Source organism: Schistocerca cancellata, chromosome 2, assembly GCF_023864275.1.
Source record: "Schistocerca cancellata isolate TAMUIC-IGC-003103 chromosome 2, iqSchCanc2.1, whole genome shotgun sequence".
Classification (NCBI taxonomy): domain Eukaryota; kingdom Metazoa; phylum Arthropoda; class Insecta; order Orthoptera; family Acrididae; genus Schistocerca; species Schistocerca cancellata.
Window position 1 is genome coordinate 840,054,207 of NC_064627.1, and position 21,395 is coordinate 840,075,601.

General features: G+C 44.3%; 1 protein-coding gene across 1 annotated transcript in view; it reads left to right on the forward strand.

Moving 5' to 3' along the window:
- LOC126159174 (uncharacterized) overlaps positions 1–21,395 on the forward strand; it is a 520,900-nt gene that overhangs the window by 231,481 nt on the left and 268,024 nt on the right. Inside the window, exon 2 of the mRNA XM_049916497.1 lies at positions 7,260–7,362. Coding sequence (XP_049772454.1) covers positions 7,282–7,362 — 81 coding nt within the window. The 5' untranslated portion in view covers positions 7,260–7,281. The remainder of the gene's footprint in view (positions 1–7,259; positions 7,363–21,395) is intronic.

Here is a 21,395-nt window from a genome sequence, read left to right on the forward strand (position 1 = left end):
AACTTGCTTGAATAAAGGATGCAAAACCAACGAAATTAAGCGCTGGGTAATAAAATTGATTGGATTCAGGATAGGCTAGGATTTAAATCTCCGTCGTGTTTAATTTAAGTTAGATTTCGCTACAATATTTGAAGGGAATCTCGAGATGTTTTCTTACGACAAGAACATGTCCGGTTGCTATTCACGTGTTGTCTATTTTTGCAGGATGTTTAATAGTAAGCTACATTCCTTTTACATTATGCAGTTGAAACAAAGGCTTACAATGAATTCTTTACCAACTTTCTTACTAGAAGTCGATAGTTTATATCGTGAAGTGTAGGTGAAATTAAGCTACACGCTGTGACTGTATGAAATTCGGTGAGTCATTTCAGATATCTGTTTGTATAGTTTTGTGGTTACTGCCAGCTTATAGCAACGATCGTGAACAGATCTTTCCTCGTGCTGTTTAATGTCGTACTGCTTTTATAGTGGTTTCATGTTCACAGGTGTCTGTTGTTGTGTCTGGTGATTGACACTTAAGCTTTCACTTTCTATGAGTAGCTACGAGATTGAAGCATTCCCTGACTTTTCACTGCTTTTTTTAATTTTAGTGAAAATTAAGTCAGAAATTTATTTTTATTGCTTAATTTCGTTTCTTGTGCATTACGATACCAACTATCAATTTTTATCAGACTCCACCGTGTGCTATTCGTCGTTTCCGGTTCCAAAGACGCAGCAGTCTCTTACAAGGGAGCGCATACGATAGTTTGTAGAGGGGAAGGCGCCTAGACCTGGGGCTTTGGTATGTTTTTAAGATTTTGGAAGACAAATGGCGACTTGTAAGTAGCCATAAAAATGTTCCAGTTCCGACGCTGTGTGATACTGACTTTTAAACAGTTTTATTGAAAGAAAAGCACCTAACTGTATTTTTTCCTTTCCCTGAGAACTAGAGGCGGGGGGGGGGGGATAGGGGGCCTGGGTTGTCCCCCCCCCCTCCCCCTTGCCCATGGGTATGGGTGTCCTTGCTTCTTGACCTCGTGTTGACCAGTCTGGTGTAGCTGCTGTTTGTATCTCAATGCCTCACTCGCTGGTATTGCTAATGTACCGTGACGACGTTCTGTACTACATTAACATACATCAAATTATCATCACAGCTGGTATGTGCAGGAATATTCAGCAAGAGTAGTGTTTTTAGTTTTGCCAACAAAATGCTGAATTTTTCGATTTAATGAGCACGCCTCCCACCCCACCTCAACCTCCCCTTCCGTCTCCCGTCCCCCTTGAAAACTGAATCAGGTAAAAGACTGACCGGAAATGTAGCGCACGACCTAGGTTCAGTTCGAAGGTGACAATCTGGTTGCGAGTTAGAGAAGCCAACGAATATGAATACAGAAAAAGGATAAGGTAACACACTGAAATGTAGCTTAGCCTGATGTCTATGTTAGCACGCAAAGTTTAACACACTTCACAGTATTTAACGAACTTTTCTTTATAAACACTGAAACTGCAAGGAAAATCCAGAAAAGGTGTATTAGATAATCTAGCTCCATAAGTATTTTGAAGCATATGATGAACATACACTATTGGGTTGGCAGAAGAGCCAACACCGTGTTACTAGTGGAGGCCGAAATGCACGCGTTTTAGCTCATGCAGACTGGCGTCAGGAGGGAAGTACTAACGTGAGGTCTGGAACATGACAAAGAATGAGAATTCAGAAAACGAACGTAATTAGTTTGATACTTAACTTTAATCCATTAATGATGAACGTCGCTCTTGAAGGTACATGATTCATAACATTATCTGTTCAGAACAGTAACTGAATATGGCGCCTTGCTAGGTCGTAGCAAATGACGTAGCTGATGGCAATGCTAAACTGTCGTCTCTGCAAGTGAGAGCATATGCAGACAGTGAATCATCGCTAGCAAAGTCAGCTGTACAATTGGGGCGAGTGCTAGGGAGTCTCTCTAGACCTGCCGTGTGGCGGCGCTCGGTCTGCAATCACTGATAGTGGCGACACGTTGGTCCGACGTATACTAACGGACCGCGGCCGATTTAAAGGCTACCACCTACCAAGTGTGGTGTCTGGCGGTGACACCACATACACTACCAAACGAACGCATTATTACCACCGCCCACCGCGAAGTTGAGTGCTGCCTGGTGGCTTTGTGGGACTTGACGCGGTAGAGAAAATATATAACGATGGTAGGTAACGAAAACCTCGTAATTCCACTTTGTTAAATTTTACAGAATAAACAAAAAACAGCTTCTTAAAAAACGATATAAAGTGATACAGGAAGTTGCTGCATGTGTGACTGTACAGTAGAAGCCTAGTTATTGATAGATTGGAGAAATCGATGCACTTTCAAATCTCTGATTATGGCATTACTGGGGTACTGGTCTTACGAGGTTTTCACAAACAGATGGAGTTAAGAGTTCTTCATTGCCTACTATCTACAAGCAGAGCAGAGACTAATGGGGTATCAGTCTAGCGACGATATGGTAAGAAGATGGACAAATCTACTCAAGTAACAGACCGGGTGCCTGGGAACGACCAACTCGGAAACGGCTATACTGGTCAGCTGTTTGCTTGCTACTGTCGTTAGCGTCTATGAAAAGTGGCTGACGGACTGTGAAACAAGTGAGCGTCAAGGAGTTTGTCGTCAACGAATCGTCACACAACGTGGAAGTCGAAGACTTACACGATCTGTATATCAGAATAGGCGCCGATCCGCGGGCCGACCTGACGACAGAGTACAGTTCTAGTGCAGTGCATATTGTTGAGCATGAAGTTTCGCAACAGACGAAAGCTATGTGTTAGACTTAGCTATATGTAAGTCAGCATTTTTGTATAATCTGTTTTCTATAAGCTCAATAATATCTGCTGTAACCCATTTCCTCTTGTTTTTGGGTTCAGTTCTTCCAACTATCTTTTCTGCTCCTTTGTATATACCAGATTTAATTTGATCCCAGTCTTCATTTACTCCACCATGTTGTTCAAATGGTTCAAATGGCTCTGAGTACGATGGGACTTAACTTCTGAGGTCATCAGTCCCCTAGAACTTAGAACTACTTAAACCTAACTAACCTAAGGACATCACACACATCCATGCCCGAGGCAGGATTCGAACCTGCGACAGTAACGGTCGCGCGGTTCCAGACTGTAGCGCCTAGAACCGCTCGGCCACCCCGGCCGGCCCACCATGTTGTAAATTCTTAGCTAGGTTGTCTGTTTCATGAGCACAGCGCTTTGTCAGTCCCATAGTTTTGAGTTTTTCTAGTTCCATTTAAATTTTACTGGCTTCCTTTTGAAACGTATGTTTTATGTAAGTTCGACAAATTATTGAAGCGGTGTTTGATGCATTTTTGTTTTACAGTTTTTTTAACTTTTACCTTTTCGTTGAGGAAATTTTATAGTGCTATTTCATAAATCTGTATTGTTTTCTTTATTTTTACTAGATCATCTCTCTGTTTCATGTTGCAAATCAACAGTTTTAGAAAAAAAAAGAAAAAAACAGAATTAAATATTGACAGTTTTAGTTTTGCTATAAATACTCTTTATTCTTAAGTAACAGGCATGTGAATAACTACACTCCTGGAAATGGAAAAAAGAACACATTGACACCGGTGTGTCAGACCCACCATACTTGCTCCGGACACTGCGAGAGGGCTGTACAAGCAATGATCACACGCACGGTACAGCGGACACACCAGGAACCGCGGTGTTGGCCGTCGAATGGCGCTAGCTGCGCAGCATTTGTGCACCGCCGCCGTCAGTGTCAGCCAGTTTGCCGTGGCATACGGAGCTCCATCGCAGTCTGTGGTTCTGTCAGTGTGATCATGTGATGTATCTGACCCCAGGAATGTGTCAATAAAGTTTCCCTTTCCTGGGACAATGAATTCACGGTGTTCTTATTTCAATTTCCAGGAGTGTAAATAGAACGAAAATTTTCCTACGTTACCTGGACCTTTATATATTCTCACTCAGTTTCTAGATAGTTCACCGCCCCAGTTTTTAGGGGAATCTAATGAAGAACTGATCGCATACGCAAAGAAAGCGATCGTTAGGAGGTAACGCGACACACCTAGCGTGCAGGTAACGCGGGTTCGACATTAACTGACCAAAGCTACTAGGAAAACTGCAGCAGTCTGCGATTACTTTTGGTAGTCTGCGGTAGTTTTACAACTCTAGACGCAGGTAAGGCGTAATGATTTTAACTAACGTATTTGGTGACATTTTGGATACACCTCGCAAAAGCAACTTGTAATGGTACTTGAATTACGTAACCATTGCGGCACCTCACCTCAACCCCTCGATACCAGCAATATTCTACTACGTTTCTGTACAGTAGTTAACAAATTTCTGAGACAACATTCCGATTTGATTTCATTAATGTAGGGGTACTTGGATACATCGATATGTTTATATTGCAATAATATTATTCTTATGTGTATTCTTTCTTTTGTCACTATGATCTTTGACTACGTGTAACTCTGATTTTTGGGCGCGTAAACGATTAATAGAGAGTCAAGTCTTAGTCGTCATGTTGAAAAGACGCAAATTGTAGTCAGTTTATGAAATGTGAACTTTAACAGTGAGGAAGATTTTTCAGGTATGTTTTATTTTGTGAAGTGATGTTGCAACAAAAGTAATAAAAAAGAAGTGTAACTTAAATGCGGAGTGCTGATTAATATTTTACATCACCATTGTCCTAACTTGCAAAAGTTTAATCTTCAAGAATGGTTTATGAAACAGATCTATAAAACTTTTGAATATCGCAGAATAACACCTAGGCCTCTTTGCATCCGAGCTTGGAATCATCACTACCTAGATTTTCGACGATTGAGCCATGAATTCACAACGAGACCAGCGTGGGAAACACGAAAAGATGAGTGCCTAGTTTATCTATTATTTCATGAAATAACTTTATTAACTGTGCTCTAATGACAACTGCCACATAATACAACTTTGTTTTTGCCCGAAAATGGAGTATTTAGCAGCGTGAGCAACACTACAAACTCTGGTCGTATAGTAAAATATGGAATCGTCAAAGACTTTTATGTTCCTTTTCAAGTGTTTCAGAAGACGACGTGGATAAAAATAGACGCCCGGCGGCAGGTGTATTTTTGGCATGCTGAGAGAGGCGCTTTCCGATGTATGTCCGGGGAGAATCCCGTCGAGAGAGGAATATGCAACGAGTGCGTGCCGCGGACGTGGGTGTGCCTGGGATGTGTCGGAAGAGGGGGAGGGGGCAACACGTAATCCTGCCTGGTGGGGGTGGGGGCGGTGAGCGGGGAGCTAGGCCGATAAGCTGTGTCGGCGCGTCACACGCTCTGCCGCGGACATTCGAGACACGCGCGCGGGCGGCGCTTCCCCCCGAAGGCGTGCATTCCTGCAGGTAGCGCCCCGGCACACGTGACGCGTGTGTGTGTGTGTGTGTGTGTGTGTGTGTGTGTGTGCACCGGCCGCCGCTGGACAGCTCTGCTTCCCACCAGCAGGCGATGCACTGGGCGGACGCACCGCACTGCAGTGGCCCAGCCTACAGCCACAGAAAAACACGCAGAGTTTCTGTCTGGTGCAAGCCATCATCGCGGTAAGCGTATCGGTTTCGCTGCTTGTTTCACACGAGCAACTTCTCATTTTGCCTGACGAAGCAGACTTTTTCCACCAGAAAAGCCTGAGGCTCTCGCCGGGAACAGAAATCACGGATCCGCGTTACTCGTAGTAGACGTACAGCACTGCATCGTTTTCTTGTGCCAACTCTTCATGCCGTTACTGGTTTTTTAAAGCTCCCTCGGGGAATAAGGAGAATTCTGTGATTTTTAGAAAGAAAATTCATTCTGGAAACAAGAATTGTATGAACAGCCACCAGGCTGAGATTTTCACTCTGCAGCAGAGTGTGCGCTGATATGAAACTTCCTGGCAGATTAAATCTGTGTGCCGGACCGAGACTCGAACTCGGGACCTTTGCCTTTCGCGGGCAAGTGCTCTACCAACTGAGCTACCCAAGCACATATATAATATACATATTATAAAAATGAACTAAACCGAGTTAAACCAAAATTGTCACAGATATCCATTGCTGTCAGCCAAGAATCGCTGTGAAATGCGTGAAATTTGCCTCATGCATGACGTTTAAATTTATTACTTCTTTGCTAGTAACTCTGTTCGCTACGTATTTCGCAGCTAAATGCACACACGCAAATATATCAGAGAACGACATGTAGAGAGATGACGTCATAAACACTGAGTTGCATGAAAAAATGACGCATCATGCGTAAAGTTTTAATAAATTTATTCTGTACTCCTAAGACACTTCTACAGCTTAGTCTACTTAAGGAAGTCCCTGACACCTGGCAGCGCTTTTGATAGCTTTCAACTGCGATGCGCGAACAGCTATAGGCGAAAACAATAGCCGTCTACAGAGACATGAAGAGGCGTTGCCATAGAGACGTCTGCAAAACCAAGGTGTAGACACGCGAAGCAGCTGCGCCCAACGTACAGAAACTGTGCAAGATACTGTTCTTGTATATTTGTACGTTATGCATGTTTCTTTGTACGACTGTTCCATAATTTCTAATGTGTTTTCACTAATACATGCAAATGAAATTTGTTCGATATTACACAGCAAACACAGTTCATTTTTTGTTTTCGTTTCTGATAGAAATTTGGAGAAATGAATATCCGGGTAGAGGCGCGTTTGTCGGCTAGTAGATTATGTAACTTATCCGTTATGGATGAAATATGAGCAGCTCTTTGGGATGTGTTGCTAGCGACAATCAAAACTTATTCATTGCCTCACCACGTCGCCAGCGTAAGTATTGAAAAGTATTTGAGATAAACTGTCTTACTCCCGGATGTATCCTGATCTTATATATTCCACTTACTGCAGTGGCAATTTCTGATCCTTGGCACATGCTTTCTGCCACCTTTATTATGTGCAGAGGTATTCCTCTTTTGTTCATATCTCCCATAGCATTTCTCTATTTTCTTCATCAAAAGCTTTCACATAGACTGTAAATAGTGAATTTGTGTCTCTATTGAACTGTTTCTCAATTATTTGTCTAAAAGCGAACAAATTGTCTGTGCATGATCACCCTTTCCTAAAGTTGGTTTGTTGTAGACTATTTTCAACAATTACTGCTAGTCTCTGTGTTACTATTTTAGAATATATTTTATAGCCCGAGTTTGGAAGAGGGACGCCCCTGGTAGTTTTCGCAATAGTTTTAAAACACATATCGTCGCAAACTTGGATACTAACAGAGCGTTTTCCTTGTTGCAGCGACCTGTCGCCGAGGTCAGAGATGGCGCCAAACTCTGAGGAGGATGGCTCGCGACTTTCCACTGTTCAAGATGCCGGCTGGAGCCTCGAGGAAGCCAACAAGGTGAGTTGAAATGCCGCCCCCTCTTTGGCGGAGACAGTCATCAAAAATCAGTGCATTCGTAGCAAATTAAAAGCGATCACATTCCCAGATTCGTCTCTTAACCTTGGAATGTGCCCATAGCATCAGGCACGCTTCCTTAAAAGGCGCTTTGGTTTTGATATTGGTGAGTCACTAGAGCTGCTCTCGACGAATATGCGAAAACCCTTAAAGCTTGTTTAGTTTTAAGAGGACTCTTTGCAAAGTAATATCCGATGGGTCGTGAAAAGGAAACCACTATGAAAATCAAAAAGTTTTATTTGAAATAGTTGGCTACACATTTAGCTACTTCTCTACACAGTCGCAGCTCCGACTTAGACATTCGTCGTACCGTTCTACCAGCTTTCCAGTATCCTCGTTGTAGCATGCAACCGCCTGTGCTTTTCGCCAATTCTCTACGCTAGTCTACACGTCGTAGTCAGTGCCAGAATGTTGTTTACATAGCCAGTGGTTCGTGTGGGCAGAGATGACTGTCAAAGGGAGCCAATTATGGGCTGTATTGTGGATGATCAAACACTTCCCTTCGAAAACGCTCCAGGATTGTCTTCATTGTCCCTGCAGAGTGCGGCCGACAATTGTCATGAAGAAGGAAACGCATGGCAGTAATGTTATGGTGGAATGCATGACCTCAGGCGAAATCACTCAACAGGCCCTCAAACTCGGCGGTAGACACTATTTTTCTAGTCGTTCTTACATGGTCACTGTGCGCTCAGAACTGAAAAGAGCGACGTGGAGCGATCGACGAGCATACTAGGGACACTGCTCAACACTTCTGTGTAAAGTTTCATTTGATTTTCATTGTGGATTCCATTACGCGTCCGATCGGACCTTACTTTCCGAATATCCATCGTACATATATCAATGTTATGTTAGTAGTTCAAAAGTCTCCATTAATTAGCATCAGTAACATCACTGTAGTAATGCAATCAAAAAATGGCTCTGAGCACTATGGGACTTAACATCTATGGTCATCAGTCCCCTAGAACTTAGAACTACTTAAACCTACCTAACCTAAGGACATTACACACATCCATGTCCGAGGCAGGATTCGAACCCGCGACCGTAGCGGTCACGCGGTTCCACACTGAAGCGCCTAGAACCGCTCGGCCACACCGGCCGGCAGTCATGCAATCAGTCTCGAAATTATCACAGCACGCGCCGCTGCTTTGTCTAAATCAAACTACTATTAGGAGATTTAAACAAAAGGAGACATTACTACTGAAAGTTGTCGGTGACAAAGTTATATATGAAACTTCCTGGCAGATTAAAACTGTGTGCCGGACCGAGACCCGAACTCGGGACATTTGCTTTTCGCGGGCAAGTGCTCTACCATCTGAGCACGACTCACGGCCGGTACTCACAGCTTTACTTCTGCCAGTACCTCGCCTCCTACCTTCCAAACTTTACAGAAGCTCTCCTGCGCAGGAGGGCTTCTGTGAAGTTTGGAAGGTAGGAGGCGAGGTACTGGCAGAAGTAAAGCTGTGAGGACGGGGCGTGAGTTGTGCTTGGGTAGCTCAGTTGGTAGAACACTTGCCCGCGAAAGGAAAATGTCCAGAGTTCGAGTCTCGGTCCGGCACACAATTTTAATCTGCCAGGAAGTTTCATATCAGCGCAATATTCCGCTGCAGAGTGAAAATCTCATTCTGGAAAGTTTTATATATTTAAACCGTAGTGGCTGTCCACGAGATTATCGCAGTTGAATTCGCTGTCAGTGCCATTTGTAATGTTGTGTTTATAGGAAGAGATGGAATCCAGCATAACGTTTTTAAAAGGATTTTTTTATGTAGTCTCGAAGAGGAGATTCTATTCCCTCGTGGCACCGAGGTTGTATGAAAATGAAGTAATCCTACGATTGTGAAGCTAAGATACGTTTTTGTGGTGTGAGGAAGAATTTAGTAGAAATGTGAAAGCTAACACCATTTCATAGTAAAATTCGTATCCAGCTGCGTACTTCAAGGGAATCTGAGGGGGGAGAGCCAGAAAATCTAGCAAGTTTTTTGCAGTGAATGTCTGATATAAGTTTGTGAAATGTAAAACTCTGCACTTAAGAAAATTAAAAAATGGTTTTTTGACTACAGTATCAAAGAGCCTCTATCAGAATCAATTAACTCATATAAATAGTTAGGTGTATTTACTTGTAGGAATATGAACCGGAATGATCACGCAGTCTCAAGCTTAGGTAAAGCCGGTGACAGATTTCAGTTCATTGGTAGGCTGCTGGGAAAATGCAGTCAGTATGGAAAGGAGATTGGTTACATATCACTGTTACTAACCATTGACGTAGCGACACCTACCCATCAGCCTTTTACTCGAAGTCCTTGATTCCCGTTAGAGATAGGGCATTGTGTGCATCCGCATTGAAAGACAGTATCGTTGATCGTCGTCGCCTTATATATACACTGAAGACCCAAAGAAATTGGTACACCTACCTAATATCGTGTACGGCCCCCGTGAGCACGCAGAAATGCCACTACACGACGTGGCATGGACTCGACTAATGTCTGAAGGGAACTGACGGCGTGAATCCTGCAGGCTGTAGCAATTCTGGACGTGTGGGGTTTCGTATTGTCCTCGTGGAATTGCGCAAGTCCGTCAGAATGCAGATAATCAGAAGGATGCTTACGTACGTGTCACCTGTCAGAGTCGTATCTAGACGTATCATGGGTCCCATAGCACTCCAACTGCACACGCCCCACACCATCACAGAGCCTCCACCAGCTTGAACAGACCCCTGCTGACATACGGGGTCCATGGATTCACGAGATTGTCACCATAGCCCTACACGTGCATCAGCTCGATACAATTTGAAACGAGACTCATCCGACCAGGCAACATGTTTCCAGTCATCGACAGTCCAATGTCTACTTCGACGGATCCAGGCAAGGCGTAAAGCTTTGTGTCGTGCAATCATCAACGGTACACGAGTGGGCCCTCGGCTCCGAAAGCCCATATTGATGATGTTTCGTTGAATGGTTCGCACGCTGACACTTGTTGATGGCCCAGCACTGAGATCTGTAGCAATTTGCGGAAGGGTTGCATTTCTGTAAAACTATTCTCTTCGGTCGTCGTTGGTCCCGTTCTTGCATTAACTTTTTCCGGCGCAGCGATGCTGGAGTTACCGGATTCCTGATATTCACGGTACACTGGTGAAATGATTGTACGGGAAAATCCCCACTTCATCGCTACCTCAGAGATGCTGAGTCCCATCGCTCATGCGCCGACTGTAATACCACAATCAAACTTAAATCTTGATAACCTGACACTGTAACAGTAGTAATCGATCTTACGACTGCGCCAGAAACTTGAAGTCTTATACAGGGTTATTACAAATAATTGAAGCGATTTCACAGCTCTACAATAACTTTATTATTTGAGATATTTTCCCAATGCTTTGCACACACATACAAAAACTCAAAAAGTTTTTTAGGCATTCACAAATGTTCGATATGTGCTCCTTTAGTGATTCGGCAGACATCAAGTCGATAATCAAGTTTCTCCCACACTTGGCGCAGCATGTCCCCATCAATGAGTTCGAAAGCATCGTTGATGCGAGCTCGCAGTTCTGGCATATTTCTTGGTAGAGGAAGTTTAAACACTGAATCTTTCACATAACCCCACAGAAAGAAATCGCATGGGGTTAAGTCGGGAGAGCGTGGAGGCCATGACATGAATTGCTGATCATGATCTCCACCACGACCGATCCATCGGTTTTCCAATCTCCTGTTTAAGAAATGCCGAATGTCATGATGGAAGTGCGGTGGAGCACCATCCTGTTGAAAGATGAAGTCGGCGCTGTCGGTCTCCAGTTGTGGCATGAGCCAATTTTCCGCGGGCTACGCGTGAAACTTGCCCGCACGCGTTCAACCGTTTCTTCGCTCACTGCAGGCCGACCCGTTGATTTCCCCTTACAGAGGCATCCAGAAGCTTTAAACTGCGCATACCATCGCCGAATGGAGTTAGCAGTTGGTGGATCTTTGCTGAACTTCGTCCTGAAGTGTCGTTGCACTGTTATGACTGACTGATGTGAGTGCATTTCAAGCACGACATACGCTTTCTCGGCTCCTGTCACCATTTTGTCTCACTGCGCTCTCGAGCGCTCTGGCGGCAGAAACCTGAAGTGCGACTTCAGCCGAACAAAACTTTGAGTTTTTCTACGTATCTGTAGTGTGTCGTGACCATATATCAATGAATGGAGCTACAGTGAATTTATGAAATCGCTTCAATCATTTGCAATAGCCCTGTATAGGCGTTGCCGACCACAGCGCCGTATTCTGCTTGTTTACGTCTCTCTGTATTTGCATGCCTGTACCAGTTTCTTTGACGATTCAATGTATTATCAAAACGGGGATTTCATATAATATTCAAAAGTAGACTCCTGTTTTAAGCACAAATCCGTATTTGTGATAGGTGATCGAAAACTTTTGACCGATAATGTAGGTGTAGATACGCATCACTGTCTATTACATCCGTTAGGTCTTCTGGTAGATTATCTAACAGATCAAATCGAAGCAAGAAAACGCCACGAGCGATTACGTGAGGATGTTGACCTTCGATTACAAAGTGGCCCGGCTGCTGGAGAGTGACTGCGGACAAAGCATCTCCACACGCGCTTCAGACTGTTCGCGTGCGACGCCGCAGTCGCCGGCTGACAGCCTGTTCCCTCTGGACAGCGGCCTGCGGCGTGGGCAGGTGGGGTCTCGGCAAGACCGCTCAGACGTCTGCACGCCATCCTCCAAAGCACGGGCACGCACGGCCCCGAGGCGACGGCCGCTGGAACCCAAGTCTGCTGCGCCTGTCCTTGAGCTGAGTGGCCCCAGGCACCAGTTCCCCAGGCCTCGTCAAACGCGAGCATCGTTTCTCCTTCGTTTTCGTTTCTCTGAGCAGTCCAGTCTCTTGCACCGTCTGGTGGCAACTGTTTGATGCTCATGTCAGTCGAATTTTCTCGACAACAATTTTTCTAGTACACAGGAAGTAACAGAATCACTTAGAAATCCTCGACAGCTGTGCAGTACCTATCCACATCTGCATCTACATGGATACTTTGCAAATCACATTTAAGTGCCTGGCAGAGGGTTCATCGAACCACCTTCACAATTCTCTGATATCCCAATCTCGTATAGCGCGCGGAAAGATTGAACACCTGTATCTTTCCGTACAAGCTCTGATTTCCCTCATTCTATCGTGGTAATCGTTCCTCCCTATGTAGGTCGGTGTAAACAAAATATTTTCGCATTCGGAGGAGAAAGTTGGTGGATGCAATTTCGTGAGAAGATTCCGTCGCAGTGGAAAACGCCTTTCTTTTAAAGATGTTCAGCCCAAATCCTGTATCATTTCTGTGACACTCTCTTCCATATTTCTCCATAATACAAAACGTACTGCCTTTCTTTAAACTTTTTCGATGTACCCCGTCAGTCCTATCTGGTAAGGATCCCACACCGCGCAACAGTATTCTAAAAGAGGACGGACAAGCGTAGTGTAGGCAGTCTCCTTAGTAGGTCCGTTACATTTTATAAGTGTCCCGCCAATAAAAGGCAGTCTTTGGTTAGCTCTCCTCACAACATTTTCTATGTGTTCCTTCCAATTTAAGTTGTTCATAATTGTAATTCCTAGGTATTTAGTTGAGTTTACGACTTTTAAATTAGACTAATTTATCGTGTAACCGAAGTTTGACGAGTTCCTTTTAGCGCTCATGTGGATGACCTCATACTTTTCGTTATTTAGGGTCAACTGTCACTTTTCGCACCATTCAGATATCTTTTCTAAATCGTTTTGCACTTTGTTCTGACCTTCTGATGACTTTATTAGTCGATAAACGACAACGTTATCTGCAAACAACCGAAGACGGCTGCTCAGATTGTCTCCCAAATCGTTTGTATAGATACGGAACAGCAAAGGGCCTATAACACTACCTTGGGGAACGCCAGAAATCACTTCTGTTTTACTCGATGACTTTCCGTCAGTTACTACGAACTTTGAGCTCTCTGACAGGAAATCACAAATCCACTCACATAACTGAAATTATATTCCATAAGCACGCAATTTCAGTACGAGCCGCTTGTGTGGTACGGTGTCAAAAGCCTTCCGGAAATTCAGAAATACGGAATCGATCTGAAATACATTGTCAATAGCACTCAACACATCATGCGAATAAAGAGCTAGTTGTGTTTCACAGGAACGATGTTTTCTAAACCCATCGTTTTCTTCTAGGTAATTCATAATGTTCGAACACAATATGTTCCAAACTTCTGATGCATATCGACGTTAACGATATGGGCCTGTAATTTAGTGGATTACTCCTACTACCTTTCTTGAATATTGGTGTGACATGTGACCTATTATCAACATTCTCCATTTATGCCTGTTTTTTAAAGTATATACATATGGTGGGGTGGAGAAAATAAAATATCAATCACAAGCTCGCTCGGGGTACCATTTATGATTTAACATACCTAAAAGAACCTGTACTGTTGGTAACTGTCGAACTGTCGAGCAGAATCTGCCAGTTAATGGGCGGCCACATCAAGGACGTAAAAGGCCACGTCTATAATACAGGGAAATTGTACCTCCTGAAACGAATCAGTAGTGTGAGGGGCAGTCAAATGAAGACCAAACAGCCGGCGCAATGGGACCATGAAATGGTTCCATTAAAAAGTAATTACCACACCTGCTGAGACATTTATACCACTGGGAGACCATATGATCAATTCTTTTTCCGCTTACGTATCCACAAATGCTCCCGCTCTTGCACTTCCTCGTTCGACTGAAACTGACGTCCATGCATGTCTTTCTTCAGGTCACCAAAGCTGTGAAAGTCACACAGTTAAAGACCAGACTCCGCGGAAGATGTCGCGTATTTTCCCAACCAGATCGCTGAATCGTATCGTTCATTGATTTGCAGTAAGCAACAGGATAATTCCGTTCAACAGCATTCCTGGGCGGTTTTTGCAGTTACTGCAAAGTGTCTTCATAGCGCTGCGCATTGATTACTGTTCCACGCTCGGCTAACTTGACCGACGGAGAGTTACTGCAGTCTGAGAAGAATTTCACCATAACCTTACCGAAACTTGCGTGAACAGCTTTGGATTTCTTTGGCGAGTGAGACGTGTATGTTTTCCCTGCTGACTTTGCAGTTCCACCGCGGGCTGTCAGACGGAATCCCCCCCGTGTCACGATAACGCGCTGTCTCCCACTGCCAATCAGACGGAGGCTATGCTTCATCAACTTGGTTCTGAAACACTGACACATCCTCCTTAGAGCCAGGATCATTCATATTGTGATTTTCACACATTCGTCGATCTGAAGAAAGACTTTCGTGGACCTCCGTTTTAGTCGGACGAGGAAGTGGAAGAGTGGTTGCGGTTGTGGATGTGTCAGCAGCCGACCGCGTTCTACGAAACGGGAACTGATCGTCTCGTTCCCAGTGGGATAAATACTTTCACATATGTGATGATTCTTTTGAATGGAACCTTTCCATGGTCCTGTTGTGACGGGTGTTCGGTTTTCATGCAATTCCCCGTACTATAATCGCAGGTGCGACGCTCTTAAATTCGTTGAAATTTACCGGTGGAGAGCACAAGAAAACGTTCTGCCACTAGCGGTACAATTAGTGGATCTTTCAAAGGTATTTTATCAGTAGACTAAAAGTAGTAGGATAGAAAGGCACGTCAGAGGTTGACCACAAAGTGTGATTAGACTGCATCAGGAACATCAAAGTATTACAGCCATTTCTAAAGGAATGGAAGCAAAAAACTGGTGATGTAGCAATCGATGTTTTTTTTAATAGCAGCACATAGCAAAACATAATTGTGAAACCCAGATGAATTATTATTACAAATAAAAGCGTTAGCACGTCGTATATAATTCAGTCGCCTGTTTTAGATATCAAGGTAAGGGGCTGGCTATAGTTGAGAAATAATTGTTTGAAAGTTGAACTCAGTAAACAATGAGACCTCCAGAACACATTAAGAGTTCGCAGAAAGAACTGCCTACGCGGCATTTCCATCACCGGTCACCACACGAACCAAAATTGTCGATGAAATTTATTTATTGCACGCAGAATTATCAGATTACAGTTGATTGCTTATAGTTTAGCACAATGGGCTCGCATTCTCTGCCCGACCACACAGATTTCGATTTTTTGTGGTTTTCGTAAATCGATTACGGTAAATCCCGACATGGTTCGTCTGAGAGGACAGCGTCTGTTTTCTTCCTCATCCTTCCCTTATCTGAGTTTGTGCTTCTCCTCTGATGATGTCGTTAAGGATGAGATGTTAAGCGCTAATCGTCCATCCTTCTCATTTATCCAACCTCCTGTAATCGCAGTCCACAAACTGGAATGCAGCAGATATTTCCTAATGAATAAATCTCGACAGAGTACTTCACTGTGCAACACGAATCGCTTTTCATTACCCCGCCCCCAGTGATACAGCGCTGCGAAGCATGTGGAAACATACCCTGCTGAGCCAAAATGTTATTACCCCCTGCTTAATAGCGAGTTGGTCCACCTCTGGAACGCAGCAGAGCAGTGATTCTGCTTGGCATGGTAGGTTTCAGGAGGTTTTGTGGAAACAGATGTCTACGCATAGGTCACGCACTTTCCATAAACCACGGGCCGGTTGTTTGTCATGCCGAGCTAGCGTCCAGCAGTATTCCATAGAGTTCAGATTAGGTGAATTTGGTGGTAAAGAAGGGAAGTGCCACCGCATGAAGGGCTGCAGGTGGTGTGTAATAATGTTCGAATAGTCCACGGCCGTATGATGCCATCGGTTACTACCTCAGGTCCCATCGATGCTCAGATGTGTGTATCACAGAGCTTAAAACTGCTCCCAGCGGCCTGAATCCGTGGTGTTGTGCTTGTTCGAGTAGCCCTTCACCTAAATGACAGCCCATCTGGGCGTGACTGACTGTGGACCTGGTGTAGCAGGAAACTTGTTTATCCCACCAGGCGGCACGATTCCCTTATTCCACAGTCCAAACTCTATCCACATCTGCATGAGCACTTTCCTATTCGCATTTAAGTGCGTGGCGTAGGTTTCAGCGCACCAGTGTCACACTGTTTTTCTGCCATTTCGCTCTAGAATAGGGCGTGGGGAAAACGAACCCCTAAATCTTTCTGCACGAGCCCTGATTTATCTTATTTTATTACGGTGATCATTTCTCCCTATGTAGGTGGGCTTTTACAAAATTCAGGGCGAGTCAGGACGAAAGGTATGTGCTTTGAGGGGTTGACAGTATGTATTAATGATTGTGAACAAAAAACTTCATATGGACATTTGCACTATTCCAGATGGCCACACGCCGGCCGGAGTGGTCGTGCGGTTCTGGGCGCTACAGTCTGGAGCCGAGCGACCGCTACGGTCGCAGGTTCGACTCCTGCCTCGGGCATGGATGTGTGTGATGTCCTTAGGTTAGTTAGGTTTAATTAGTTCTAAGTTCTAGGCGACTGATGACCTCAGCAGTTGAGTTGCATAGTGCTCAGAGCCAAATGGCCACAAGTGACCTGTATGATATTATTCGTCTCAATTTCCTCTACGCTACTATGGAACGTTGTAAACAATAACAGTGCTTGAATAATACAGAAAATAAATAACGATATAAATTAAATGGGTTCTATCTCGGTAACCATTTGACATTTGTTGCTCAGAATCAGTAATCCTATCGTTCCCCAAAGCATGTACCTTTCCGCCTGACTCACACTGTGTTTTCGCATTCGGATGAGTAAGTTGGCGATTGAAATTTTGTGAAAAGATCACACCGCAATGAAGAACGCCTTTGGTTTAACGATTGGCACCCCAACTCGCGTATTATATCCGTGACACTCTCTCCACGATTTCGCGATAACACGAAACGAGCTGCCCTTCTTTGGAGTTTTTCGATATCCTCCGTCAGCTCAATCTGGGAAGGATGCCATACCGCGAAGCAATGCTCTAGCAGAGGACTGGCGAGCGCAGTGCAAGCAGTCTCATTAGTGCATTTGTTGCGTGTTCTTTGCGTTCTGCTAATAAAATACAGTCTTTGGTTCGCCTTCCCCACATGTGATCGTTCCAAATTAAGTTTCTCGTAATTGTAGTCCCTAGGTATTTAGCTGAACTGACAACTTTGAAATTTGTGTGATTTATCATGTAAACAAAATTTAACGGATTTCTGTGCTCAAGTGGATGACCTCACATTTTTCGTTATCCATTGTCACTTTTCTCACGATGCGGATGTCTAAAGCACTTTGCAGTTGGCTTCGATCATCTAAAGATTTTACAAGACGGCAAATGACAGCATCATCTGCTGCTCAGACAGTCTGCTAAAAAATTTGTTCAGATCAGGAACAGCAGAGACCCTACCTTGGGGAACGCCAGATATCACTTCCGTTTTACTCGATGGCTCGAAGGATAGAAAAAGAGATCGTGATAAACCACCCCATCAGTTCACCCAGTCATCTCGTTACGAGCGGAGTACATGTAAGAAGCAACGAAGATTAGGGATGAACCTGCGCTCAATGACGAGGTCACTACACACCGGGCACGATCTACGAGTGCACAGTGATTGAGAGGGAAACTTCCCATGCTCTTCCCGAAGCAACCGTCGTAGTATTGGCCTTGATCAATTTAGGGAATCCACGGGAAGTCTGAACCCGTATGGCGGCACTGAGCTTTGAACCCCGCTCTCCTGGAACGCGAGTCCAGCGCCTAAAGTATCTCGTTCGGTCTCAGCAGTTGACCCACATCCGCCGATGCCGACAGCATGGACCACGCAGCACGACGCACGATGGTGCCTCCTCCTCCCCACTCCTCTTCCACCTGAACCGTGAGGAATGCGGACTTCCGTTAAGAGCAGTCCGTGCGTACGGTCTGGTACAGTGCAGGCTACAGAGTAATGGAAAGCTCCGCTGGACAAGTGCAGGGCGTGGGGGACTGCACCAAGTCCTTGCTTTGTAGCTAACAAGAGACTGGCGATCCTCAAGACTACACTAAAGAGCTGGTAGGTTTGATTATGTGCGAATCTTAAAGCACTTCGAAATATGTGTGTCGATTCGCCACCTACATCTACAGTCGCATCTATAGCCCACAGGCCACTTTGCGACGTGTAGCAGAGGGTACTTTTATGCCACCGTCACTTCTCTTTTTGTTCTGGTCCCGTGGCGAATGAATCCCGGAAAGAACAATTACTGGTAAGCCTACGTGTGAGCTAGAATTTCTCTCACAAGACAATTTGTTTATCTATAAATGTAAGAAAATAAATAAAATTATTTGCAACAATTTCTGTATAATATCTGGAACTGCGAAACATTTTTCATTCTCTAATGTCCTTGTCATTGTACGAAAGTACAATGTTCTGAAAGTAAGGTCCGATCGGTCGCGAAATGAAAACCACAATGAAAATAAAACATTTTTATTCGCAACAGTTAGCCACACCTTCCAGCTGCCTCTCTAAATAGTCGCCGCTCCGACTGGGCGTTGTACAAACTTTCCAGTACCCTCGTCACAGAAAGGAGCTGCCTGTGCTTTCGGCCAGTTCTCTACGCTGGTCAGCCTTTCGTTGTTTGTGCCGAAATGTTGTCTTCGTAGCTGCGGTTCATGTGAGCAGAGATAAACAACCGAGGAAGCCAATTAAGGGCTGTTATGTGGGTGATCAAACACTTCCCATCGAAAACACTGCAGGACCGTCTACATTGCTCCTGCAGAATGCCGCTGAAAATTGTCTTGAAGAAAGAAACTGATGACATTTATGTTATGTGGGCTGCATAGCTTCAGGCGAAATCTCTCACCAGATCCACATACTTGGTGGGAGACGCTGTTGTTTTAGGCATTTCCACGTGATACTTTGCACTCTGAACTGAAAAGAGTGACGTGAAGCGATCAGTAGGTACACTAAAGACACTGCCCAACACATTGTGGAAAGTTCCAACGGATGTTCACAGTGGTTTCCAATTCGCATCTAATCGGACCTTACTTTCCGAGTACACCTCTTAAAAACTAAACTACACCCTTGCCCTTTAGCTCAGTATTGACGATATGTTCAACATTGTGACTACTGAGTGAAATCACTAGCATATTTATGAAATCGTAGTTGGGAAATCCCGTGTCAGTAGTAGCAACGAAGAGTCAGTGGTGGCAATGAAGAGTCAAAAGTCTTCAGCTTCGCACATGCAACACACGTATGGACAAAAGTGCTAAAATTAGATTAATTACAAAATATCCATACGGATGTAGTAGCCAGTCTTCGCCCACCTTGTTCCTGAATAGTACGCAGCAACACGAAGCAGTATGGTTAAGAGAAAAATTACTTGCACGGTACGGTGGTAAGTGGAGAATATTCCGTCGCAGCCGGGAGCGTCACCCCACTCCACAATTCAAGCACTTAACTTGTTTGGCGACCCCGGAGTGTCCCCTGGGTAAACATTCGCGACGGAGGTACGGCCAAGCGACGCAGCTGCTGCTCTTGATGTTTAGCCAGTGGGTGTTGTCACAACATCTAACAAGAATTTCCCATTAGACAGATATTCCTTTTAAATCGTAATTTACCGCTGCAGGAGCCTGCCCTCTAGCATTCTGATCACTTTTCGATTTTTGTTTTTCAATTGCAGCTGTGTCAAGCCAATCCGTATGGCTAAAGAAATCATCTGGTTACCCTTCGTACAGACAACAGCATCGTCCCGACGTTACACAGTAGATAATTTACATGAATCGTTGACTTGTGACGGTCATATAACACTCCCGGATGGTACACCCGAAATTAATTTTACATCTGTCGATTTTGTTCCGTTGAGAACGATATGTTGAGAAATATCTGTTAGAAAGCCCCGAATTCAGTCACAAATCTGGTCCAAAACTGGGGTAGTTCGTACTTCGTTCATTAATTGACGACGCGAAATTATATCAAATGCGATCTCTCAGGTTTCCTCGGAGTGACTGATGACTAACATATTTCCTTTAATATGGGAAAGGGGGGTGAGATAGGGTAGGTAAAGCGCCAAGGCCCTTTGGAGCTATACTATTTAACCTAGAAATTGTCAGAGTTAATAAAAACAATAATTTTTTGATAGGGTAAGATACATTAGTCCCAGGAAGTCACAGCTTCAGAACTTTTTTAATGAAAGGTTCTCTTATAGAAAAAGTCAGATCACCCAGTCTTACCCCGCTAGTGAGATAAAAGTGGGTATAAATAATAATTTTAAGGGAATACAGAAAAACAAAATTGTCAGTGGAAAAACACCAGAACTCTGTTTTGAAATATGATTTCACCAACAATATAGTTCGCACCATAACAATTCCCATCATCTGCTCATTGTAGCTTTCGTGGGCCCAGCAAAAACATTTTCCGCATTAAATCCAACCGTCTCCTTTTGAGTTTGAAAATCTGTCGTCACAATACAAGCAGTTGATATCTCAATTGTTCTTATCGCCCTCATCCACAGAATCGTTGTCAAAAGACTGACCCGGTACGGCCTGGTCTTGGCCCCACTCAATGCACCCGGTCTTAGATAGAGTGGAGAGGTTACAAAAATGAAACAAAACCATGCCATTATTGAGCTGAATCCCTATAGTTTGCTATAGTGTAAATACTTAATAATTATGTAATTCCTAACTAAATAGCTTTTTTATAAGTGTAACGACTGTGAAATAATCACAGTTTAAAAACAAAACAAAAAATTGCTCAATTTATACCACAAAAGAAAGTCTTGCCTTCACAGACATGGTGAACTGAACAGAAACAACACGCCAACGTGGTCACTCTTCCTTTTTGACTAGTGGAGTGTGATTCTGTGTCTCTCCCCCAGAGGGCATAAATAATGACCTCAGAAACACAGTGCCCAGTTTCACCCAACCAATCAGTCTAACCACACTTTCCACTATTGCTGTTGGGGGGGGGGGGGAGGGGGGGGGAGTTCCACTGGGGGCCGAAGCGCAAAATAACCTTGGGTTCGGTGTGGGGCGGTGGTGGGGTGAGTGGACTGCTGTAGCCTGTTGTGGGGTTGTGTAGTACTGAGGGCTACGTCGTTTCTA